The sequence below is a fragment of the Gobius niger genome (genome assembly GCF_951799975.1).
Source record: "Gobius niger genome assembly, chromosome: 8".
Taxonomy (NCBI): Eukaryota; Metazoa; Chordata; class Actinopteri; order Gobiiformes; family Gobiidae; genus Gobius; species Gobius niger.
Genome location: NC_136859.1, coordinates 599,388 through 626,748, shown reverse-complemented (window position 1 = coordinate 626,748; position 27,361 = coordinate 599,388). Strand labels below are relative to the sequence as shown.

General features: G+C 45.9%; 1 protein-coding gene across 1 annotated transcript; it reads left to right on the top strand.

Moving 5' to 3' along the window:
* Positions 1 to 163: 163 nt before the first annotated feature.
* Positions 164 to 27,051, top strand: LOC306966656 (uncharacterized protein; the record flags this gene model as incomplete). The annotated part of the gene is made up of 9 exons (XM_079561472.1): positions 164 to 184; positions 1,050 to 1,122; positions 1,234 to 1,280; positions 1,839 to 2,102; positions 2,211 to 2,407; positions 2,479 to 2,652; positions 9,666 to 9,842; positions 11,085 to 11,258; positions 26,874 to 27,051. 9 exons carry the CDS (start codon positions 164 to 166, stop codon positions 27,049 to 27,051), a joined length of 1,305 nt encoding a protein of 434 aa, XP_079417598.1.
* Positions 27,052 to 27,361: the final 310 nt, after the last annotated feature.

The following is a 27,361-nucleotide window of genomic DNA, read 5'->3' as shown; positions in this document are numbered from 1 at the left end:
GGGCAGGACGCCCTCGTTTTCTGCTCCTGCCAACGGATCCATGAATCAGATTAGTTTATTTGTCACATGTTGGTCGTGAGCAGCGTCTCTCTGTTTGGAAGAAGTCCCTCAGTAACAATCGACAGGCCCACGAGAGCGAGACCTTTCTTCTAAACGCCGACAAATGACCAAAAACACAAACACAGTAGGTGAGTTTGAGATCCATGATCCTGTCTGAATATAAACACAGAACCGCTAATGCTGCTAATGCTGCTAATGCTGCTAATGCTGCTAATGCTGCTAATGCTGCTAATGCTGCTAATGCTGCCCTTTGCTGATTGGTTCTCTCTGCTTCCTGTTTCCGCTCTGGAAATGTAGTTGATTCTCAGTCTGAACAGACTCTATCGCTGCTGCGGCGGTGACTCTGGACATTTCCAGGCGAGAAGAAGAAGAAGAAGATCTTTATTTATATAGCGCCTTTCACAGACATGGTCACAAAGGGCTTTACATGAGACACTTGTACATTCACTCCATACTCAGTGGTGTAAACTACGTTTGTAGCTTCAGTTTCCCCTGGGGGAGACTGACGGAAGCGCTTCTGGTCCCTGTGACCACCTCCATACACACATCATTCATCCTGGCCTATTGTACATGTTTTTAGTGGTAGGGGAAACCGGAGTGCCCGGAGGAAACCTACACAGACACGGGGAGAACATGCAAACTCCACAGAAAGGCCCCGTCCAGGTGGGAATCGAACCCTGGACCTTCTAGTTGTGAAGCGAGAGCACTAACCACTGCGCCACCGTGCCGCCCAGAGATCCTGAGGTTCTCAAACCGGGCACCGTGCGGCCCCAGGCAGCCCAGAAATCCTGTCCAGTTATTGAATCCAGTCTGATGCTCTCAGATACCTCAGTTCTTAATACTGAATATCAGATCGTGACATCCAGACCTTTACAAACTAATGATGGTTGAAATAATAATATTTAGTGGGATAAATCCAGAGACTGTGGAGACACAATGATGTAGCTGAAATGTATTGTTCTTAATCCTCTTCTGTGTCGTTGTCACAGACTCTGTCCGTCTGTAAACTCCTGTTCATCTTTGATGGCCTCCACGAGAGCAGACTGTCTCTGGACTTCAGCTGTGAGCTCATCTCTGAGGTCACACAGAGGTCAGAGGTGGGCGTACTGTTGGTGAACCTCATCAGAGGCGCTCTGCTTCCTCACGCCCTTATATGGATCACCTCCCGCCCAGCGGCGGCCCATCAGATCCCAGAGCAGTGCGTGCACAGGGTCACGGAGGTCAGGGGCTTCATCACTGACCCACAGAAGGAGCAGTACTTCAGGAAGAGGTTCTCAAATGAAGAGCAGCTTCAAACAGTCCTGTCCCACCTCAGAACCTCCCACAGCCTCCACAACATGAGCCAGATCCCAGTCTTCTGCTGGATCACCTCCACAGTCCTGGACCACGTGTTGAGAAGCCATCAGAGCGGACCACTGCCCCAGACCCTCACAGACATGTACGCACACTTCCTGTTGGTGCAGACGCACAGGAAGAGGAAGTACAAACAGACACAAACAGAGGTCAGGTCTGAGACCTGGGGGCTGACAGAGGCCGACACAGAGCTGCTCCTGAAGCTGGGGAGACTGGCCTTTGAGCATCTGCAGACAGGAAACATCATGTTCTACCAAGAAGACCTGGAGCAGGTGGGTCTGGACCTGAGCGAGGCCTCGGTCTACTCCGGACTCTGCACTGAGATCTTCAAACGAGAGAGTGTCTTCAACCAGTCAGTCTACTGCTTCATCCACCTGAGCGTGCAGGAGTTTCTGGCAGCCGTTTACCTTCACCACTGCTTTCAGAACAACCAGGAGGTGGTCAGGGAGTTTCTCCGCTTCAGCGACAGCAGCGAGGAAGACCATGAGGAGGAAGAGTGTCCTGGTGCAGGTGAAGAAACCATCTCGAGTCCAAGCGAGTTCCTCAGGCGATGTCTTCTAAAGTCCCTGCAGAGTCCAACCGGCCGTCTGGACCTGTTTGTGCGGTTCCTTCATGGCCTCAGTCTGGAGTCCAACCACACACTTTTAGGAGCTCTGCTGAGTCCAATCCACCAATCAGAAATCACCAAAGTCATTCAAAACCTTAAAGAGATGAACACATATGATTCCTCTCCTGACAGAAGCATCAACATCTTCCACTGTCTGACGGAGCTGAAGGACCAGACCGTGCAGCAGCAGATCCAGGACTTCCTGAAGTCTGGATATGGATATAGGGAGGAACTGTCTGAGATCCAGTGCTCGGCTCTGGCCGACATGATGCAGATGTCAGAGCAGGTTCTGGAGGAGCTGGAGTTTAACAAGTACAACACGTATACAACGTATCATCACGAAAACAAAAGACTGGTCCCAGCTGTGAGGAACTGCAGGAAGGCTGTGTGAGTCCTCAGTCACAGACAGATCAGAGTTAAGGTTTATGAAGCTTCAAACACATGTGACTCTTTTACAGGATTGAAAACTGTGACCTCGCAGAGATTCACTGTGAAATGGTGGCTTCAGCGCTGAGCTCCAGCCCCTCCCATCTCAGAGAGCTGGAGATAATTGTCAGTGATCTGAGCGAAGAATCAGTGTCTGTGCTGTGTGACGGCCTGAAGAGTCCGAACTGTCAACTCTCCTCTCTCAGGTCAGAGTCTGTAAACTCTCCTCTCAGGTCAGAGTCTGTAAACTCTCCTCTCAGGTCAGAGTCTGTAAACTCTCTCCTCTCAGGTCAGAGTCTGTAAACTCTCCTCTCTCAGGTCAGAGTCTGTAAACTCTCCTCTCAGGTCAGAGTCTGTAAACTCTCCTCTCAGGTCAGAGTCTGTAAACTCTCCTCTCTCAGGTCAGAGTCTGTAAACTCTCCTCTCTCAGGTCAGAGTCTGTAAACTCTCCTCTCTCAGGTCAGAGTCTGTAAACTCTCCTCTCTGTAAACTCTCTCCTCTCAGGTCAGAGTCTGTAAACTCTCCTCTCTCAGGTCAGAGTCTGTAAACTCTCTTCTCTCAGGTCAGAGTCTGTAAACTCTCCTCTCTCAGGTCAGAGTCTGTAAACTCTCCTCTCAGGTCAGAGTCTGTAAACTCTCCTCTCAGGTCAGAGTCTGTAAACTCTCCTCTCAGGTCAGAGTCTGTAAACTCTCCTCTCTCAGGTCAGAGTCTGTAAACTCTCCTCTCAGGTCAGAGTCTGTAAACTCTCCTCTCTCAGGTCAGAGTCTGTAAACTCTCCTCTCAGGTCAGAGTCTGTAAACTCTCCTCTCAGGTCAGAGTCTGTAAACTCTCCTCTCTCAGGTCAGAGTCTGTAAACTCTCCTCTCAGGTCAGAGTCTGTAAACTCTCCTCTCTCAGGTCAGAGTCTGTAAACTCTCCTCTCTCAGGTCAGAGTCTGTAAACTCTCTCAGGTCAGAGTTTGTTTTCAGTTTTACCCCTTGGTAATCCTAATCCGGTTTGAAATGGCTTTTGTCAGTATTATCTTTGGACTTTAATTGCATATTTTTTATTTTTTTCCCAGTTTGACGCGGTATTCTCAGCCCGAGGTCGACTGTTCCTCTCTGGTCTCAGCTCTGAAGTCCAACCCCTCACATCTCACTGAACTGGCTCTTGAGCATACGAGTCTGTCTGAGTTGGGAGTGACTCAGCTGTGTGGTTTTCTGGAAGGAACAGACTGTCGCCTGCAGACTCTCAGGTCAGTTCACTGTCTCTGTGTGAGATCAGCTCAAACACGGCTCAGGATGCTCACGATCTGACAGTCCTGAATGATAAGATATAATCTTTGTCTGTTCCACTAGAGGCAGAAATTAACCTTTGACAGGCATTCAATCATTTAAAAAAAGGAAGCAAACAAATAGAGCCAAGTGTTGAGTTAGACTGGCCTTTACTGTGCAGTCACACTGAACACGATGCACTTAGTTTCCTCATATGGATCTGGTCTTAACCTGCAGATCAGGGGGTAATAATTCATTCAACCTTATCTTGGTCACCACATATTAAAAACAGTGTTTCAAAAATGAGTTTTTGTAATATTTTAAATGTAGCATTTCATGCACCCCAGGAAGAATAATCTTTAGTATTGTAAGGTAAATACTAATGGGGATCCATTAATAGACATCCATCCATTTTGTTCCGCTTTATCCGGGGCCGGGTCGCAGGGGCAGCAGTCTCAGCAGAGATGCCCAAACTTCCTGATCCACACACACCTCCTCCAGCTGTTCTGGGGGGACGCCGACCTCCTCCAGCTGTTCTGACCCCGAGGCTGTTCTGACCCCGAGGCCACACCAGGCCAGCTCGGAGACATAGTCCCACCACCGTGTCCTGGGTCTTCCACGAGGCCTTGTCCCACTAGGACATGCCTGGAACACCTCCCGCGGGAGGCGACCAGGAGGCATCCGAAACAGAAGCCCGAGCCACCTCAGCTGGCTCCTTTCGACGTGAAGGAGCAGCGACTCTACTCTGAGCTCCTCACCCGATCTCGAAGGGTGCGCCCAGACACCCTGCGAAGGAAACTCATTTCGGCCGCTTGTATTCGCGATCTTGTCCTTTCGGTCATGACCCAAATCTCATGACCATAGGTGAGGGTGGGAACGTAGATCGATCGGTAAATCGAGAGCTTTGCAGAGACGTGTCAGCCAAGACAGTCCTACAACATCCAGAGACTTAAGGTACTCAGGGCGAATCTCATCCACCCCCGGAGCCACCGAGGAGCTTTCTCACCACCTCGGTGACTTCAGCCCCGGTGATGGGCGAGCCCACCTCCGAGTCCCCAGCCTCTGCTTCCTCATTGGAAGACGTGACGACGGGATTGAGGAGGTCCTCGAAGTACTCCTTCCACCGTCCGACGACATCCCCAGTCGAGGTCAGCAGCCCCCCACCCGCACTGTAAACAGTGTTGGTGAAGCACTGCTTCCCCCTCCTGAGGCGCCGGATGGTTTACCAGAATCTCTTCGAGGCCGACCGATAGTCTTCCTCCATGGCCTCCCCGAACTCCTCTCAGACACGAGTTTTTGCCTCTGTGACCGCACGAGCTGCAGCACGCTTGGCCTGCCGGTACCTCTCAGCTGCCTCAGGAGTCCCACAAGCCAACAAGGCCAGGTAGGACTCCTTCTTCAGCTTGACGGCATCCCTTACTTCCGGGCGCCACCACCGGGTTCGGGGATTGCCGCCGCGACAGGCACCAGAGACCTTACGGCCACAACTACGAGCAGCCGCATCGACAATGGAGGAGGAGAACAGAGTCCACTCGGACTCCATGTCCCCCGCCTCCCCCGGAATCTGGGTGAAGCTCTTCCGGAGGTGGGAGTTGAAGACCCCACTGACAGAGGGATCCACCAGACGTTCCCAGCAGACCCTCACAACACGCCTGGGCCTGCCAGGTCTGACCGGCTTCCTCCCCTGCCAGCGGATCCAGCTCACCACCAGGTGGTGATCGGTTGACAGCTCAGCCCCTCTCTTCACCCGAGTGTCCGAGACACGCGGCCGGAGGTCAGATGACACAACTACAAAGTCGATCATCGACCTCCTGCCTAGGGTGTCCTGGTGCCACGTGCACTTATGGACACCCTTGTGCTGGAACATGGTGTTCGTTATGGACAAACCGCGACTAGCACAGAAGTCCAATAACAGAACACCACTCGGGTTCAGATTGGGGAGGCCGTTCTTCCCAATCACCCCCTCCCAGGTCTCACTGTCGTTACCCACGTGGGCGTTGAAGTCCCCCAGCAGAACAATGGAGTCCCCAGTCGGAGCACTATCTAGTACCCCTCCCAGGGACTCCAAGAAGGCCGGGTACTCTGCACCGATGTTGGGCCCGTAGGCCGAAACAACGGTGAGAGACCTGTCCCCGACCCGAAGGCGTAGGGACGTGACCCTCTCGTCCATCGGGGTGAACTCCAACACGTGGCGGCTGAGCTGGGGGGATATGAGCAAACCCACCCCAGCCCGCCGCCTCTCCCCGCGGGCAACTCCAGAAACATGGAGGGTCCAGCCAGTTGGGATCCGGAACCCAAGCTGTGCGTGGAGGTGAGCCCGACTATATCTAGCCGGTATCTCTCAACCTCCCGCACAAGCTCAGGCTCCTCCCCCCCAGCGAGGTGACGTTCCATGTCCCGAACGCCAGAAGCTGTGCATGTGGACCAGGTCGTCGAGGCACCTGCCTCTGACTGCCACCCAGTCCTCTCCGCACCCGACCCCTATGGATCCCTCTGCGGGTGGTGGGTCCACAGGAGGGCGGGCCCACGTCATCCCTTCGTGCTGTGCCCGGCCGGGCCTCGTGGGCAGAGACCCGGCCACCAGACGCTCGCGTTCGGGCTCCAACCCCAGGTCTGGCTCCAGGGTGGGGCCCCGGCTGCGCCATGCCGGGCGACGTCACGGTCCTTGTTGTGATACTGTCCATAGAGATCTTTTGAACTGCTCTTCGTCTGACCCGTCACCTCGGACCTGTTTGCCATGTTAGACAATACCAGGGGCATAAAGCCCCAGACAACAGAGCTCCTCGGATCATTCGCTCAAACAACCCCACCACGTTAAAGGAATAGGCCACCGTTTTTACATACCAAGATATGTTCTTAGCTCACTTTAGTCGAGTTAATATATCCCCGTCTGGTCTTTGTCCGCGCGCTCTGTCACGCAAACGGAGCACATACGCAGCCTCTCCCACATAGCTCCGAAAAAGCTCACGATAGAAGCTACCAAGCTCTTCCACGTGTTCCCTATTTAAATAAAGTTACGTGAAGTGTTTTCATGCGAAGTATATTTACACAGAAATGTAGCATGTCGATTTTATAAGCAAATAAAAAGGGGGACTATATTGTGAGGCGTAATGATACGAGGAGCACAGCGTCCGCGTAGTAACTCCTAAAGACTTCCCCGCTCACTTCCATCAATAACCTTTAGGAGTTACTGCGCGGACGTTTTACTCCTCGTATCATTACGCCTCACAATATAGTCCCCCTTTTTATTTGCTTATAAAATCGACATGCTACATTTCTGTGTAAATATACTTCGCATGAAAACACTTCACGTAACTTTATTTAAATAGGGAACACGTGGAAGAGCTTGGTAGCTTCTATCGTGAGCTTTTGTTGATAATCTGTTGGACTCTTACACATCAAGGGTCTTAAATGTTTTGGATACTATTGCTCCTGTCAAGGTTAAAATGGTTAACAATAGGCAAAAGGCACCTTGGAGAAGTGAAGATTCGGTCAGGGCACAGAAAAGGGAGTGCCGAAAAGCCGAACAGAAATGGCGCAAGTCAAAGCTCCAGGTTCATTTTGAGGTTTACAAAGAAGTACTTTGTGTGTTCAACCAGATTTTGCGTGGAGCAAGGGAGAAGTACTTCTCTAAAATCATTGCAAACTGCAGAAACGATTCTCGCGTTCTGTTTTCCACAGTAAACAGATTAACTAACCCTCCAGTTTCATTGCCCCTAGAACTAATCTCTACATCTAAGTGCAATGAGTTTGCAATATTTTTCTATGACAAAGTCCAAAGCATTAAAAATGCCAAAAATTTCCACAACACAAAAAGAAACTCTGCCACCAGATAAACACCTTGAGCTGACACATTTCACACCTGTTACTGACAAAACAATCGAAGAGGTTATCTCCGGTCTGAGTTCATGTACATGCTGCCTTGATGAATTACCCACTAGATTTCTGAAGTCTGTGCTGACCAGCTTGTTACCACAACTTGCTCAGTTGGTTAACATCTCACTCCACACTGGAGCATTTCCAAAGGCCTTGAAAACAGCAGTCATTAAGCCTCTTCTAAAAAAGAGCAGCCTTGATGCCAAGGTAATGAACAACTACCGGCCCATATCAAACCTGCCATTCTTAGGAAAAGTCCTAGAGAAAGTAGTATATCAGCAGCTCACTTACTTTCTCCTGTCTAACAATGTGTTTGATACTTTCCAGTCAGGCTTTAGGCCCCACCACAGCACTGAGACAGCTCTGATCAAGGTGACAAATGATATCCGCATGAACACCAATGCAGGTAAGGTCTCAGTTTTAGTTCTGCTGGACCTGAGCGCTGCCTTTGACACAGTGGACCACGGGATCTTACTTCACAGGTTAGAAAACTGGGTGGGAATCTCTGGTACTGCTCTAAACTGGTTTAAGTCCTATCTCGAAGACAGGACGTACTTTGTTGAAATTGGCAACTGTGTCTCAGACAAAATTGCCATGACCTGTGGAGTCCCCCAGGGGTCAATCTTGGGACCCCTCTTATTCAACTTGTACATGCTTCCATTGGGTCAGCTAATAAACAGCAACAATGTGTCGTACCACAACTATGCAGATGACACTCAAATCTACGTGTCACTGACGGCTGGTGAACATGGGCCTGTAGATACTCTCTGTCACTGATACAGGAGAACATGGGCCTGTAGATACTCTCTGTCACTGATACAGGAGAACATGGGCCTGTAGATACACTCTGTCACTGCATCCAACAGATCAGTTTGTGGATGCAAAACAACTTTCTCCAACTAAACTCAGACAAAACTGAGATCATTGTTTTTGGCCCACAGGCACAAAGACAAAGTGTTGTCAGTCACCTCGAGTCTCTCTCTCTAAAACCAAAAAATCAGGTTAGAAATCTAGGAGTGATCATGGACTCAGACCTGAACTTAAACAGCCACATCAAAGCAATAACATCAGCAGCTTTTTACCATCTGAAAAACATTGCTAAGATCAGAGGAATAGTGTCAAAACCAGACTTAGAGAGACTTATCCATGCATTTGTCTCCAGCAGGTTAGACAACTGTAACGGCCTACTCACTGGACTCTCTAAACGAGCTGTCAGAGCTACAGTACATCCAGAACGCTGCTGCTCGAGTCCTGACAAGAACCAGGAAATACGACCATATTAGTCCAGTGCTCCGGTCTCTGCACTGGCTTCCTGTCACTCAGAGAATAGACTTTAAAGCAGCTCTGCTTGTCTACAAGTCTTTTCATGGTTTAGCACCAAAGTACATCTCTGACATGTTAGAGCCGTATGAACCATCTCGGGCCCTGAGAACTTCAGGGAGGGGCCTCCTGGTGGTTCCCAGAGTCAATAATAAACACGGTGAGGCTGCGTTTCAGTTTCATGCAGCTAAAATCTGGAACAGTCTTCACGAGGATGTGAGACAAGCCTCAACTCTGACAATGTTCAAATCCAGGCTGAAAACAGTTCTTTTTACCGATGCATATGACTGAAAGTATTTTATCTGCACTCTCGCCTTTTACTGTAATTGATTAATTTTATGTTGATGTTTTTTATTGATTCTATTTGTTTTCTTGTATTTATGCAACTGTGAAGCACTTTGAATTGCCTTGTGTATGAATTGTGCTCTACAAATAAACTTGCCTTGCCTTGCCTTTTTCGGAGCTATGTAACATGTGGGAGAGGCTGCGTATGTGCTCCGTTTGCGTGACAGAGCGCACGGACAAAGACCAGACGGGGATATATTAACACGTCTAAAGTGAGGAAAGAACATATCTTAGTATGTAAAAACGGTGGCCTATTCCTTTAAGGTAGCAGTTCATGGGGTTGATTTGATTTAATAAACAAACAAACAATAATGTCCTTTTACTCTCTTTCATTGCTACTTTCAGTGAAATGATTATTGTCTGTACACTATCATTATGTAGTTATTTTTACATGTCTTGTCATCTTTTCATTTATTCTTTTTGTAGTTTGGGGGGCATTGGTTTGACAGAGATCAGCTGTTCCTCTCTGGCCTCAGCTCTGAAGTCCAACCCCTCACATCTCACTAAACTGGACCTGAGTCAGAACAGAGACCTGTCTGGACAAGGAGTGTCTCATCTGTGTAGTTTTCTGGAGAGGCCGGACTGTCGCCTGCAGACCCTCAGGTCAGTTCACTGTGTGAAATCAGCTCAAACACGGCCTTTACACTTTGTCACGAGTCGCTCTGGTGGGACCTTTAGTCGTGTAGTAATGTAGTAGTGTATAGTGTACTTTGAGGCCGTGTCCTTACGTATCCTGATGTCTCCACACCACAGATTTTATGGAGAAATGATGACGCAATGTTCCATCTCCATAAACCACACATTTCACCAGCGTTCATTGGGCAGGCTCATTTATTGGTCAAACTAATAAAGGTAAACACTGTTGTAGTAGAAAACAAGTCAAATAAAATAAATGTGAGTTTGTTTTGTAAAATGCAGAGGTTTCTGCTTCGTAAAGAATCTGATTTCAGCTTGTTGCGTAAAAGCGCGATAATCCTGATAACATTAAGTGCATCATGTAGCTGTTCCTCACTGTTCAAAAGCCAGAGAGAAACTGCAGCAGTTTGACAGTCAACAACTTTCCCAAAATAACCTGCTTCACTCCGAAAGCCATGTGTTCAGGAGGTTATTATGAAAAGAAAAGGAAAAACAAAGCATATAAAGACTGCTCTATTTTTGCAGTAGTACAGAATTATCTGAATCTATACTTTTAATAATTCTGACCAGGTTTATTTAACATAGAAATGAGTTTTTATCAGGAAGTATTTCAACAGAACAATGTTGTTGAAATGTTAATATTATTGTTATTGAGATGTTTTGAAAGATGGTATATCGACTATTAAAGGGACTGGACAAGTTGGTCATTTTTATACTCGCTACTGCCACCTCAGGTCTTATGTGTAACTGCAGTCTCTATATAAAGATCGTGCATAACGGCACTTCAGACCCAAAGTAAGGACTTTTTGAGTGTCAGTGCAGGATTTTAGAGGCAGTTGTGGTGAACATGTCTGGGCTCATTCTACACGTGAGGACATGGCTGAAACATGTAGGGCTGGAAATACATCATTTTAACATTTTTAAACTCTGTTTTGTCGCTTTAAAAAAAGAATGATTTGACCCAAACCCTGGTGGCCGTGCAAGTTATGTAAAAATGTTGAAGAGCCCAGGTAGATACAGTGTCCTAAAACATGTCGATCCTTCAAGTTTGCACTTTGTTTTGTATAAGGTGTTAAAGGGACTAGACAGAGTTAAAATGATGTATTTTTGGAATAGAGATAAATGTGTGTGAAACAACACTAATAGGCTCTTTGTTTAAAGTGCTATTTTGTTTTTCATCAGTGTGACTTGAATGACATTTTTCTTCAGATTGTGTGACTGTGGTTTGTTGGGGGACAGCTGTTCCTCTCTGGCCTCAGCCCTGAAGTCCAACCCCTCACATCTCACTAAACTGGAGCTGGATTCTAACAGTGTGTCTGACCCGGGAGTGTCTCATCTGTGTGGTTTTCTGGAAAGGCCAGAATGTCGCCTGCAGACTCTCAGGTCAGTTCACTGTGTGAGATCCGCTCATACGCGACTTTAATCTCACTTTGGCTCGAGTCTCTGTGTGAGATCAGCTCAAACACAGCTCTACACTTTCTCACTCTGGTTTGACCTCTTTAGTCATTTGGTCACTTAGACAGTTCACTCAAACACTGACAGTCAGACGGGCCTTCACGGTAAAGTCACATTGGGTCATTACAGTAAGAAGTTGCTGCCATAACCCAGCACTGGAGACGAGCTTCATTCCATCCACAAACTATGGCCCAAAGACGAGGGAAATGTCGAAGATCAGTTGTGAATAAGTGAGTGCTCGCTCTGTGTGAGAGATGGGACAGAGGTCCTTCAAGACATACACATCTCACTATTATTGTTTCATAGAGCAAATGCACATGTTGAGCATTAGTGTCAGTATAGACACATTTACCCAAATGATCGTTGTCTAAAAGATCTACAAGCTATAAAGGACCTTCTGTGATTAGAAGCGAAACATGCTCAACTTTACCAAAGCCAAAAGTCCAGTCAATCATTTAACCTTTGCTATGATGTATTCTCCCTGGATGAATGAGGGCCTTCACATATATATTTGTAACGCACATGTTGTAATCATGGCTGGGACTTTAATAAGTTAATTCAGATTTTGAAACAAATACTCGCATTTTCCCTGATCCCCTCGCCCCCAAGACCCAGAGGCCCAGACGTCCGATCCAGGCACAGCCTGTCCTGGGTCTCCTCCCAACAGGACATGCCTGGAACACCTCCTGAGGGAGGCGACCTGGAGGCATCTGGAAAAGATGCCCGAACCACCTCAGCTGCTCCTTTAGATGAAGGAGCAGCGACTCTACTCCGATTCTCTTCCTGGGTAACTGAGCTCCTCACCCAATCTCGAAAGGTGCACACCCAGCCACCCTGCGAAGGAAACTAATTTCAGCCTCCTGTATTCGCGACCTGGTCCTTTCAGTCTTTACCCAGCTCTCATGGCCATAGGTGTTGGTAAAAACGTAGACGGTAAATTGAAAGCTTTGTCACCCAGCGCAGCTCCCTCTTCACCACCACAGTCTGATACAGCGACCGCATCACTGCTGCACAGATCCATCTATCGATTTCACGCTTCATCCGTCCCTCACTCGTGAACACGACCCCAAAACAATCGAACTCCACTTAAGGCAAGGACTCTCCACCGATCTGAAGAGGGGAAGCACCTTTTTCTGGTGGAGAACCATGGCCTCGGATTTGGAGGTGCTGATCCTCATCCCGGCCCCTTCACACTCGGCTGCAAACCACCCCAGATCTGTTGAATTTCCAACAGAACATCATCATCTGCAAACACCAGAGATGAGATCCTGAGGTTCTCAATCCAATCCCTGTTCAAGTTGGAACTAACCCTCCACTGTTAACTTACCCAAACCCTTGCTCCTGATGAGGGGGTACGGCAGGTAGCAGGTGAAGGTACTCAGCACAGATCTCATCCTCCCCCGGAGACACTGAGGAGCTTTCCAACAACCTTGGGCTTGAGGAGATCTTCGAAGTACTCCTTCCACCGCCCGACAGCCTTCCCAGTTGAGGTCAGCATCTCCCCACCCGCACTGTGAACAGTGTTGGTGAAGCACTGCTTCCTGAGGCGGCGGATGGTTTGCCAGAATTTCTTCGAGCGACCCTCATTCACTGGGGTGAACTCGAACACATGGCGACTGAGCTCAGGCTCCTTGACCCCAGCGAGGCAACGTTCCACGTCCCAACTGCAGTGACCTCCTTTGCTGTGTAAGGAGGTCACAGCTTTTACAAAGGTAGAAACTATGCAAACCAGGTCATCGAGACGCCTGCCTTCGACTGCCATCCAGTCCTTTCTGCACTGCCCCTACGGATCCCTCTGCGGGTGGTGGGTCTGTCCATGTCCGGGTTGAGCACGGCTCGTATATGAGCTCAAACCCCAGGCCTGGCTCTAGGGTGGGGCCCTGTCTGTGCCACACTGGGCGACGTCACAGTCATGACGCCTCCACTGTTCTGCAGGTGGTGCATCTTCAGTGTTTCAGAAGAAGAAATCAGTGGATGTCTACGAGTCACAAATATAATATTATGTATAAACATACTGAAAAACATAAATAAATAACGCTGATAGTTTACTTTTTTAGTTTATTGATTTATTTTGATTATGTTAGTCATCTGTGTGATTTTTTTTCTTCAGTTTGGTGGAGTGTGGTCTGACACAGATAAGCTGTTCCTCGCTGGCCTCAGCTCTGAAGTCCAACCCCTCACATTTTACTGGCCTGAACCTGACTGGAAACAATGTGACTGACACAGGAGTGTCTCATCTGTGTGGTTTTCTGGAGAGCCCAGACTGTCGCCTTCAGACTCTCCGGTGAGTTCACTGTCTCTGTCTGAGTCTGCGCCAGACTCTGGTGTCAGCACCTCCCGCTCTCTCCATGAAGAATATTGATATAAAGATGTGTAAAATGATAATAATATTTTGTTTACAGTGCAGTTATTATTCTGTTACTCATTTGTGTTCTTGTAATATTTTTGTGAATTCAGTTTGAACAACTGTGACTTGTCCGACATCAGCTGTTCCTCACTGGCCTCAGCTCTGAAGTCCAACCCCTCACATCTCACTGCGCTGGACCTGAGCTGGAACGACGACGTGTCTGAAACAGGAGTGTGTCATCTTTGTGGTTTTCTGGAGATGCCAGACTGTCGCATTCAGACTCTCGGGTCAGTTCACCGCCTGAGATCGGCTCAAAAACATCTTTAATCACTCTTATGTTTGCTCAAAATCTGAGCCAAAATTAGAAAAAACAACAACTATCCTTTTTGGTACAATCACAGTTCATCCCTCACCTCCTCTTGTTTCTCTGCTTTCTTTTTCTCCCAAAAATGTCATCGAGGATATTTCAGTGAACAAACATATAAGTTACTTTAAAGGGGGTCATTTACCATCAGCAGCAGAGTCATTTATAACATATCTTCTCACGCAGCTTTGTGTTCTTTATTTACATTTAAGAATAGGGGTCCTGATGCTGTAATGGAGTTACCATTTAAGGATAAATTACATGCAACATTTCAAGAAAATTTATATTTTCAGCTCTCATTCGCTTATTAACACCTGCCTTGATAAATAACCCCTAACAGTTTGGTTTACACAGTTATTCCTCTCTCATTCATGTGTGTGACACTAATCTCATCATTTGTTTTTTTTCCAGTTTGAATGATTGTGGTTTGTCAGAGGTCGGATGTTCCACTCTGGCCTCAGCTCTGAAGTCCAACCCCTCACATCTCACTAAACTGGAGCTGGACTTTAACATTGTGTCTGACTCAGGAGTGTCTCATCTGTGTGGTTTCCTGGAGATGCCAGACTGTCGACTGCAAACTCTTAGGTCAGTTCACTGTCTCTGTGTGAGATCAGCTCAAACACAGCTCTACACTTTCTCACGGGTCACTCTGGTTCGACCTCTTTAGTCATTGGGTCACTTAGACAGTTTGCTCAAACACTGACAGTCCGAGACGGGTCTTTACGGTAGTCACATTGGGTCATTACAGTAAGAAGCTGCTGCCATGACCCAGCACTGGAGACGAGCTTCATTTCATCTACAAACTATGGCCCAAAGACGAGGGAAATGTCAAAGATCAGTGAAACAGTGAGTGCTCGCTTTGTATGAGACATTTATGGGACACAGGTCCTTAAAGACATAGACAGTTCATTCTTATTGTTTCATAGAGCTAATGCACATGTTGTAATCAGGGCACGAACTTCAGCGCATTAATTAATGATTACAAATATTTTGACTCAATTAATATAAGATTTTTGTTGAAATTTACACAAATATCCTGGATATGATGTCAAATTGCTGCTTTCTGAGTTAATAGGTAAATTAAATGGACAAGACGAGGCCTAAATTATGTATTTTCCCCCCTTGCGACCACCCCCGCTCGCTCTCGACCCCTGCGAGCCCCACACACGCTGCCACTTGCGACAAGTCTGCAGCGGCCCATGTAAAAGGAGAAAGCATTAGAAAAGTGTCAAGGCTGTGTGTGGACTATTTACCTCCTTCACCTTAGATGACTGAGCTATAAGTCCATACAAACATGGGCCTGACGAGGGCGAGGATTCTCTAAATTGACGGGCCAAAATTAGGTCCCAGCACCCCACTGGAGGAGAGGGTTTCTTCCCCCGTTTTTATTGAGGGTGGAACCATAGGGCGGTGATTCATGTTCTTCCCAGTGAACAACATAGCCGACTTTGGATTAATCTTATGAAAGACCACAGTTGTGTATTTGCAAAACACAGGATTACAGTTTGGGCAATGACATATTGAATCATTTTGAAATTAGAGTAAATTCCCCTGCTTGCCCAAAGATTTGTTGAGAGGGTGCTCCCTCGATATGTGAAGCAATATTGTCGTGCGACCCATATAGCACGAGGAACACACAGAGAGGCGGACAGGAAACAGCCGGACTGAACTTCCTGTGAATGTACACTTTCGCTGATTTAGTATAAGTCCGTACGAGTCTAAAACTTTTGTGAATAAAGGGGGACATTTGGAAAATTGATGAATTTCAGGAGAAACTCTGAGTCCAACATGCTGCCAGGCAAAGAACTCTGGCTATTTTCATGGAGGATGGGGGGGCCACTTACAAGCCACTTAAAAGCCAATTTAAAGGCATTTTTGGTGATAGCGGCTGCGTGTGCACACCAGTAGGTCCAGGTGGGGAATGTGCATGCGCGCCGGATTGGGTCCATTCCAGTCCGACAAAGTCTGTGAAAGATATGAGGCTTTGATATTTGCTGAAAATGGCCTCTCAGTTGCGGCCTTGTCATGACCACGCCCAATAATATGTCAAAAATGTAGTTGATGATTTTGAAAGCCACATGGGTTTGGGACATGTTGGCCAAAATTGGAGGCGTTCCATTGAAAACTCGGGGATCAGGGGTCAGAAGTTCAAGAGGTACGATTGTGAAGGTTTGAGGTTCGGGCCAAGATGGCCGACTTCCTGTAGCATTTAGGGCGGGGTCACAGTGTAATTTTTGACATGTCCTGACGTGGTCTATGTCCTTGGCCAATGTCACTTTTGCACTATGATTTTTTTTGCGACCGGGCCGTCATTGACTCAATGTAAACTGCCTGCTTGAGGGGGCGCCACTGAGCCAACTTTTATTATTTTCTCTCGCGAACCCCACCCATAATTAGAGCTCGTGGAGCACTACTGTCTAAGCCCTGTTACTTGTGTATCGGTTCACGTTTGCTACGTGAATTCTTGCGTTTTCGTCCCATTATCGATATTAATTAGTCCCTCGCGGGACACTGCGTGTCCGTTGCTCGGGCCTAAATATACACGACCGCTTAAAACAGTGCTGCTCAAATATGATCTGCTACGGCCCCTCAGTTTGAAGAAAACCCTTTGCGTAGTTTGTAGCAGAGCGCATGCAGGATGCAGCACTCGGCCAGGTGTGTGCTCTTGGTCCTGCAGCTGCCCCTGTCCTGGGACATGATGCAGACTGTAGGCTGGGACACGGATATCGAGCCTTTCTTCAGTGTCACTCCCGATATGTAACTGTCATTAAACAGCAGCAGTTTGCAGAGAAAGTTTAGCTTTGAGTCTCCCACTGTGGGGAGAACGAGATGAACGGGCAGGATGCTGAAGTGTTGATCCTGTCACGCTGTGCTATTTAATGACCACACGCGAGTATTTCACCAATTTTCACCAAATAAACACCAATTTAGAGCGCACGAGCAGCAGCGCGGCACTGTGGGCTCTCTTTACAGTTAAATGTGGACAGTTACTGTGCATTATTTCCCCTGAATTACCGAGGATCCCCAGGACTTTTCGACACAATAACAACCGGTCACACGCGCCACTATTTAAGAAGCACTGGCTTAAAGTAACACTCACAGTTTGTTTGTTTACAGAGCAGTGATTATTCTGTTATTCATCTGCATGACTTTAATGACATGTTCTTTTCTTTATTCAGATTTATGAAGTGTGGTTTGTCAGAGATCAGCTGTTCCTCTCTGGCCAAGGCTCTGAAGTCCAACCCCTCATCACACCTCATTGAACTGGAGCTGAGCTGTAACGACCTGAGTGTTTCAGATGTGGAGGAGCTCCTGGACCTCAGACACAGCCCTGACTGTCGCCTGGAGAGTCTGTAGTGAGTCCTGACTTCATGTGTTTATTCAGAGCCTGGAGCAGTGGGCGCAGAAGCCTCAGGTTTTCAGTCTAACTGTATTGATCATTTAAAATTGAAAAATATACAGTTTTGTAATTGCAGCATTTTAAGGCGAGACACTTTAGGTGAACGTATTGATGTTTCCCGCAGTGGTGGAAGTGGAGATTTGTATCTGTTTTCCTCCGTTTACATCTTAGTTTTCATGTCAGATATAAAAATGATGATGTTTATTTGATGATGTTTTGTCTGCGAGGTGGGGGCGACCCGGAAGTAGAAAGGCCGTCTTTCCCGCGGGTTTTCATTCATAAATATTGACAGATTTGACATCCACGTGTCCTGCTAAGGGGCCCCGTGATGACGCTTTCACCCAAATATGGTGTTTTTCCTCCTACGAGACGCTGGAGCGGAAAAGTGGAAGAACGGGCCGAGCATGCGCACTCGCTACAAAACTTCAGGGCTGGTTTTCTCTGAATGAGAGAAGCCGCACTCGGGCAGAGCCTGAGCCCTTATAGAAGCTCCCACAGACTCCACACTTTACAGGCTGAGACACAACAACATTCTGAAGGTTTTTTCAGAGGGATTTTTTAATGTCTAATTCCTAGCCTGATTTATTCAGCTTTGAAACCAAAAAAACAGGCGGGATTTGAGTTTTTACAGATGTTTTCACTGATGATTAGTTTATTGAAAAACTAAACAAAATATCCAAAATCCCCTCTGAAAAAATCGGAGTTACTAATATGTCAATAAAATAAAACCATTTAATCTGACTCAATTCATTATTTTGATTTTGTTGCCCAAAATATAGGCAATTTTGGCCAGTTTAATGCTCAAAATGCCTTATTTTTATGTGAAAACATAAAATGACAGAAAAAATGCAATACATTTTTTTCTCATATTTCTATCTGTGATGTTCAGCAAAAGCTTCAAATTGACGTCTCTCCCTGTTCACCTGCAGTGTCTCGCCTTAAACCCCTTCACAAAACAACAACAGTAGAGATTATAGCTTCAGCAGTAAACACCACAGACAGAGCTGGAGGGACAGGCACTTTATGAAACCCCCCCCTGCATGTTGTTCCCCCTCGCATCCCCGCAAAACCCCCGCCTTCTGCAGCAGCGGAGGAGGAGGCGAGTCTGTCCACCCCCTGTGCTGCCCACTCTCTGTGCCAGGTCTCACACTTCAGACTGTAAGGAGCCCCGCCCGTCTCTCGTCTGCTCTACAGCTTGTGCTGTGAACCACAAGCTCCGGCCCAGAGTCTCTTTGTGACTAAAGGCTTGAGTTCTGAGCTCGCTGAACACCATCTGCAGCGTTTAGGTCAACACAGTCAAACACTACTTCATTTCTCCATATTCCATTCTTTAAAGTATCTCCTCCACTTCCAACTGGACTCTGCTCTAGTAACACAGCGTCCAAATGAATCCCTCTGTTCTCTGCTCCTCCACAGCTTCTAAAACTAACGGAGTCTCCTGAAGACGAGCAGCTGGAGGCAGAACCTCAGCCTGAGCCCAGAGAGAACCAGAGTTTGACTAAAGTCTGATCCAGATGAACCTGAAGAGAGAGAAGAACCTCCAGGCCCAGAGCTTTGGAGAAACACTTTGATTCATTCATTCAGATTTGATTTGATGAACTCTGACCCGTGTGTGTGGGATCTGAGGGAAACACTGTCACATATTGATTTGACTGTTTACTATTGTAACGTTTCATTTCCCCTGATGTTAAAGTCTCTCCATCAGAGCAGAATGAGCCCCACACTTCCTATGATCCTGAGGACAAAACCAGGCTCCCAGGCCCGGTCCTCATTAGAGACTCCAGTTAGAGCTCAGGGAAGACACTCTGGAGGTCCTGAGCTTTCAAATGAGGCAAGTCTGTGATATAGAGAAGTGAGGAAACATCAAGCTGTAATGTCATCATCTGAGTAGAATCAAACACATTATTTTCAATCACTCTGATCATTTTCACCAGTATATTTGCATTGATAAGAAGTGTCAGTAGAGTCGTAGAAGGGGCGGACTGGCCATATGTCCTGTATTCTGGAAGAGCACAGCAGGGCCACCGGCTCTCGGGCCACCGGCTCTCGGGCCACCGGCTCTCGGGCCACCGGCTCTCGGGCCACCGGCTCTCGGGCCACCGGCTCTCGGGCCACCGGCTCTCGGGCCACCGGCTCTCGGGCCACCGGCTCTCGGGCCACCGGTCTGGCCTCTCACTTTACCTCACCCTGACCCCCGGGTGTGACCGAGCTTTACCCAAATCTAAAAACTTAAAAGAAAAGCATTGAAATAGCGCCGAAAATGAGGATAAAACAGAACAAAAATGTGACCAAAAAAAAACCCTGACAAAAACACAACAAAAAACAACAAAACATGACAAAAGAGAAGAAAACACAACAACAAAGCAACAAAAAAGCAATGAAAAAGACAGATTTTTTTTTTACAATGAAAACATGACAAAAGTGCAGCAACAACGTGACAAAAACTTCCAGTCACTTTTGTCGGCCATCGTTTTCAAATGAGGCGTTGCTCTCCAGTCAAGAAGCTTTTAGATTTGGGTACAGCTGAACCTGAGAAAATGCACTCAGTTAACCTCTTAACTCCGCCTGAACCGAGAGGATCTGTTTCCTCACATCATCAGATTTTTTAGTTGGGAATTCAACTCATTTTTGTCATTTTTTTGGGTCATATTTGTGTCCTTTTTTTGTCATTTTTAATCAATTTTTTGTCATTTTTTGTCTCATTTTGTCATTTTTTGTTGGGTATTCATCTCATTTTTGTAACTTTTTTGCCATTTTTTTTGTTGTCATTTTTTATCACATTTTTGCCACTTTTTTGTCAATGTTTTCTCACTCTTTTGTCACATTTCCGTCATTGTTTTCGTCTGTTTTGTTGCTATTTTCACAGCTTTTTTCCAGAAGCTTTTGGATTGGGGTAAAGCCAAACTAGAGAAAATGTGCTCGGTTCAGGTGGGAGTTAAGGGGTCAAGACGGGGGGGTAGGAGGTTAAAATATGTCTTTGTGGAAGTGTCGCATTTACGCTAACTTGGGTCAGGCTGGTCAGAGTCCCAGTCCGGCCCTGAGTCGTAGTAAAGCGGGACAGAGCGAGTTTGTTTGGTGACCACATGAGCGAGAGCTCGGGACAGACATGAGAAGTGAGTGAAGATATTCCAGTGAGTTCTGAGGAAAGGAACACGGTGAGATGAAGATGAGCTGAAGTTTATCAAACAGAGGATGTTTTCAGGATTTACTCAGGGAAATGTGTCATTGTTCTGACATTGTGGACAATAAAGACCATGCATTCCAGTTCTTCTGCTGGACTTGTGTGTTTGATTTCCTCACAGAGAGTCTCAGGTTTGTGTCTCATTTACAGCTTCATGTCGCCTCTAAAAACAGGATGAGAAAGTCTGAGACAGAACGTTCTCTCGTGCAGACTCTCGTGTCTGACTCGTCTCTGTTGTTGAGTTTGTAACAGTCTTGTTGTGACGTCGTCTTTGTTTTGTGTTATTGATATATTTATGTTACTGAGATAAAAAAATGACAAAAATGTGACAAAAATGTGACAAAAAAATGACAAAAATTTGACAAAAATTTGACAAAAATATGACAAAAAATGATTAAAAATATGAAAAAAATGACAAAAACCAAAATTTGACAAAAAATAAAACAAAAATGACAAAAATATGAAAAAAATATGAAAAAAAAATGACAAAAATATGGGAAAAAAATGACAAAAATATGGAAAAAAAATGACAAAAAAATGAAAAAAATATGGAAAAAAATGGATGAAAAAATGACAAATTTGAAAAAAATGTGACAAAAAAATAACAAAAAATTGATTAAAAAAATGACAAAAAAATGACGAAAATTGATGAAAAACTGACAAAAATGTGATGAAAATTTGACAAAAAAATGACAAAAAATTGATTAAAAAAAATGACAAAAATGTGATTAAAAAAATGACATGTTTTGTGTTATTGATATATTCATGTTACTGATTGTGTTTCATCACATTGTGTATAATTGTAATTTCATTCCCTTCAGGAGGAAACATCACAACTGTCTCGGGACGACACATGAAAAACAGCCCTTATGCGAATTCTCACATGTTTACAGAAATGTATATTAACCCCTTAACTCCCACCTGAACCGAGCACATTTTCTCCAGTTTGGCTTTACCCCAATCCAAAAGCTTCTGGAAAAAAGCTGTGAAAAAAGCAACAAAACTGAGACGAAAACAATGATGGAAATGTGACAAAAAATGACCAAAAAAGTAAAACCAAAAAAAATGAGTTGAATACCCAACATAAAAATGATGGAAAAAAATCTGACGTGAGGAAAAAGATCCTCTCGGTTCAGGCGGGAGTTAAGAGGTTAATATACACTGTCCCTATGATAAAATAATAAATATATGTGAGTGGTGGGACTGGATTAGAATGTTGAACATGAGTTAATGACACTGTGTCTGTGACGAATGAATCACATGTGAATCTCAAACCAAAAACAAGCCTTTGTGCAGCTCAATGATGGAACAGAAGTGAATAGATGAGCTCAAATATATTGATGTGAATCTAGTATCACTTTTTTGGTTCGTTTTGTCAGACACTAAGGTTAGAGATGTTAAAGATCTTTTACCTTTACATGTTTCAGCCGCCATCTGTGATACTAGAACACAAGTAGACACAATGAACGTTACGAAGTTGATGTGAATCTGTTTCTGAACTCGGATCATTCATGTCTCTGTAAACCAAGGCCGTGGGAACCCAGGGTGCTGAGGGCGCGGCACATTTTCTCCAGCTTCACCCCAATCCAAAAGCTTCTGGAAAAAAGGTGTGAAAATAGCGACAAAACTGAGACGAAAACAATGATGAAAATGTGAAAAAAGTGAGAAAAAATTGACAAAAAATTGCGGGGGAAAAAGGAAGAAAAAGTGATAGGAATTTGACAAAAAATACGAATAATTTGACGAAAAAGTCACGGAAAAGTCACAAACATTTGACAAAAATGTGACAAAAATTTGTCAAAAAAATGACAAAATGTGACAAAAAAATGACAAAAATTTGACGAAAAAGTGACAAACAAGTCACGAAAATTGACAAAAAAGACAAAAAAAGTGCTGAAAAAAAATCGGCCGTGAGGAAAAAGATCATTTTAGTTTTGTAGGTCTTTCAAATGAGGCGTTACTCTGACCTACAGGATTTGGGTAAAGCTGAAACTGGAGAAAATGCTCTCGGTTCAGGCGGGAGTTAAGAGGTTAATAAATAGGATTCATGCACAGGAAAAGTATTTTGTGGGTAAGTTTTGTCCCTCACGCCCCCTAACTAAAATATCTTCCCACGGCTCTGCTCTAAACAGTCACTGAGCCATGAGCCGAGGCGCTGCAGCTGCGCTCTGCGGCCACTAGAGGGCGCCAGAGACCAGCACATTCCTGCTCCTGTGACTGAGGGAGTTTCCAGTAGAGGAGAGAGAGAGTCAGAGTCTGATTCAGTTTGACAGAAAAGAAGAGAAACCAAACTGTTCAAAAATCACACATCTCTTTTATTTGTCACTGAAACATTGACTCCAGTAAGAAACAGATACTTCCTTTTAATGTTACTCCAGTAGAAGTAAAAAGTACTGTCTGAAAAAAGTACTTTGAAAAGTGACTTGAGTAAATGTACTGGATTCCAGTCAGTATTGTATCAAATATTTGTGTACATGTTCACAGTATCACCTTTACTTTGTGGCTGGTCACGTGACTGCAGCTGTGGCGTCTGCAGATCCAGCTGAGTTTGATCCTCTGTATGTTTGAAACTCGGGGATGTCTGTGCAGGAGCTGCTGCTGCGGATGGTCCAATCAGAATGGTTTATTTGCGGTCATATGTAACACTTCTGATATGATAATTAATTTAAGTGCTTTTGCATAAAATTGTAAAGTTTGTCTCTCAGGAGAAATGACTCGTGCCTGCTTAAAGTAAATACTGAACACAGGTATTCGTGCCACCAGATTAATTCTAGTGTTGGCTAGCCATGTTATGTACAGGTATATACAATATTTACAGTTACGGGTTGGAAACAAAAAGAAAAACCATCAGACCACTGTTCTATGAGATGTGAGTCCACACGCTAGAGCGCAGCGTTATTGTCCATTATGCAATTGTTCGTATAGTTCGTAGACATGACACCGTCACGCGTTGGAGGTGGTGGGACACGCAACACGGACAAGAGAGTGGCCACAAGGCCTCCGGCCGCACCGAACAGAAGAATCAGAAGTCAGTGGTAACTTTGGGAAATGCAGAGGGCAGTAACGGCTCTCCCACAGACTGGATTGCCTCACGGACCCGTGGCAAACCTGGCCGATCCCAATCAAAACAAAGGCACACGGTCACGATTAAGTGTCGCGGTTTAACCACCTGCAGCCGCACTCGAGTCCCGCTTGTCCCACGCACCTAGCTGACAGCCAAAGGCTACTGTGTATATTGGCCAGCTACTACCGGTAACCGGACATCCGGGAAAGCGCGCAAAGGCTCATGGGAAATGTAGTTCTTACATTTACATTAAGAACTGCAGGGACTGTATTAACATTAGCTATTAATATTAGCTGGGTTACACACGTGTGCTCCGTGAGCCGCGTCACGCTCGGGATGCGGAAGTCCCTGGATAACGATCTCCGGGCGGCGCCGGGGGGGCCCAGGCTTTGGTCGAACCCGCGGTCAATGAGCAGAAACACATCTGCAGAAGGTGAGTCTGGAATATTAACGTCACATCCCACTGACGGCCCTTCGCTGATTGGTTCCCTCTGCTTCCTGTTTGCTGACGTCATGACGCTGCTTCAGGTGAGGCTGCAGTTTACGGGGTGACGGTGGCGCAGGTGGAGCGGCTCGAATCCCAGCTCCCACAAATGCGCACTGTTGTTGTGTCCTCGGGCAAGACGCTGCCTTGAAATGCATTTCTAATGTGTTTATTGGAGCTTTTATTTTGTCATCTCTAATATCGACTCCATTTAGGAAAAGTTGAGCTAAACCTGTGAGTTTGGGCTTTTGTTTGGCCCTTTCATGAACTCTTTGATTCCTGTGGGGAAACTTTGGACACGTGAGTATATTGTTGTTGTGATTTATAATGATGCTCCAGGCTCTGCTACACTGGCCTTTCACTGAGTCACTGCTTCTGACTGGAAAGGCTGAGAAAGGCTGAGAAGCTCCGGATACGATGAGTCCATTTGATTTGATTTGATTTGATTTGAAGCTTTATTTAACCAGGTTCAAACTGATGGAGATTCATCATCTCTTTACAAGAGTGACCGAGAGGCAGCAACACATCAGAAACACTTTACATCAAATATAAAACAACATCTCAAATACATCTGAGGGGAAACAACTGCAACATCACGGCTTTGTCCAAACGTAACATTTAAAGTGTGTGAAAGTGGAGTCAAAGCAGAAACAGCTTTAATGTGTTTGTGACGCAGGAAAAGACAGACGGACTTTGACTTAAAGCACTGTTTGCTCACAGCTCTGTGGGTCATTCCGCCATTTATGCTCCAGGAAAGAAACAGGCACAAAATGGCGGCACAGCTGGAGCTGTTACAGAACTTTATTTACATTATTTTTTGGGGGGGTAATATTTAATTAGTTTTGAAACAATTTCAACATTTATATATATATTAGAGGTGGGCATACATTATTTTTTTTAAAATCTAGATTAAAATGTCTCGCTTGAATTCTGCCGAAGCCATTCAGAATATGTGAGCTGCCCAAAAAATGACTAAAAGTAAGTCTTTGAGAGCGAGTTTCTCAGGTCAGGTGGTGCGTTAGACCAGGGGCTCATCTCCTGTTTCCAAAATGCATCACAAACATCACAAACTGCTCGAGAACTTTCTACTATGATAATTGGTGATGAAAATAAGAGGATGTGTGTTCAAGAAGATGCACTCGTGTTTACTCACTGTTTATTCAGTTAAACATGAATGTTGAGCTGTAGGCCGACATTAGAGGTCCTGATGAACTGTTTACAGGCAGTAGCTTTGTGTCAATCAGTCCAAGCTTTTTCTTCTTCTTCCGCCGGTCACTCAGGCTGACCGGCCTGTTCACACTTTCTGGTAACAAACTAAATCTCCTCTACTGCACAAGCTGACCTGCTAAATAAAAAAGTCTCTCACATGGGACAGTTGTGGCAGGAGTCCCCAAGTATTTATTTACGGGCAGATCATTATTTATATTTTTTTTATTTACCAGATCAGAAAATACAGGCCTCTGTTTGTGAGCGTGCGAAACATGTGCGCGTCTCCTGACTGGTCAACAGTGTCACGTGATCACAACACAACAACAGCTCATGCTGCTGCAGCTAATGCTACTACTTGGCGATAGTTCTGTCACAATGGAGATAAACGTCGACAACACGACGATTCGGGACATATTTCTTTGGATTTGATCAGAAAAGGAAACGGACATGAGGCGGAGGAGACGGCGGAGAAAGAGAAGCTCACGGACTCGGAGAAAAGGAGCAGTAAAGTTTGTCTCCAAAGTCAGTAAGTGCTACGGTTAAACTCTGCTCACGGTTGAAATGTAGCTGGAAAAGCCTCTCGTGAACTTTTGGTGATAAAGTTGCGCTGTTTCGTGTGGGACTGTTTGGTGCGGGACTGTTTCGTGTGGGGCTGTTTGGTGTGGGGCTGTTTGGTGTGGGGCTGTTTGGTGCGGGGCTGTTTGGTGCGGGGCTGTTTCGTGTGGGGCTGTTTCGTGTGGGGCTGTTTCGTGTGGGGCTGTTTCGTGTGGGGCTGTTTCGTGTGGGGCTGTGGCCATGAAATTAGTTGTTTATGTCGTTGTTTTGAAAGAGAAGTGAACACGGAGGGGCTGCGGTGTTTTTCTGTCTATTTTCACTCGGTCATTGGCCGCTGCTTCTGTGTGTCGCTTTGGAGACGCCACGTTCACTCACGTTTCTCCTGTTTGTCCAAATTTGGGCATAAAAGTCGTGTAATGTGTGCTGACCTTAAAATATCACGGTGAAAGTCATCAGAGCAGAATATAGACCCAGCTCCCAGCCCAGCTTTGAGAATAGATTAACGGCCTGATAATCGCCTGATAAGAGTCTCGCATTAACGCAGCAAGTTAACGCCGATAACGGCCCACCTCTAGTTATTTCCAATCATGCACTCAATAATTGTACATAATTGTAAAATTGTTACACGGTGCTTTGCAGCAAGAAGCTGCTGCCGTGACCCAAACTGACGAGATGAGCTTCATTTCATCCACAAACTGTGGCCCAAAGCAAACACCAGGAGAACACAGAGTCTAAATAAATAAATAACTCTGCATTATTTAGGCGATAGCTTCTCCCTGGTGACCGTCTGTGGCCTGAGGGTCAGGGCTCAGAGGAGTTTAGTGAGTGAGTGGTCTGAGGTCACTACATCTCTTTATTTAAAGAATATTGACAAAAAGAGGAAATGTGTTCAGTTATTCACGTGTGTGTCTTTAATCTCCTCATGTATTCTTTACGCAGACTGAGTGGCTGTGATTTGACAAAGATCAGCTGTTCCTCTCTGGCCTCGGCTCTGAAGTCCAACCCCTCACATCTCACTGTCCTGGAGCTGGGTAGTAACAATCTGAGTAAGTCAGATGTGAAGGAGCTCCTGGTCCTTAAACAGAGCGCCGACTGTCAGCTGAAGGACCTGAAGTGAGTACTGGCTTCATGTGTTTATTCACACGCTGGAGCTGTGGGCTCAGTAGTTGCTGAAATCACCAACTAATCAGAATCTTTAGAAAAAAACATGATTTCAGGCCTACTCCCCCTCAGCCCTCCGCTTAGCCCTTTCCCTTCGTTGTGTGCGTTCACGAGGGAAGGGGTGTCCCAATTCCATTTCATGGTGAGGGGTAGGGGGGAGGGGGAGGCCACATAGCCCTTCAAGTGAGGGTTTTTCTGATGCACACTTCAGACGAAGGGGTGGGAGGAGGTCGACAAAACACGGAAAAAAGCTGCCGTCTGTCTCC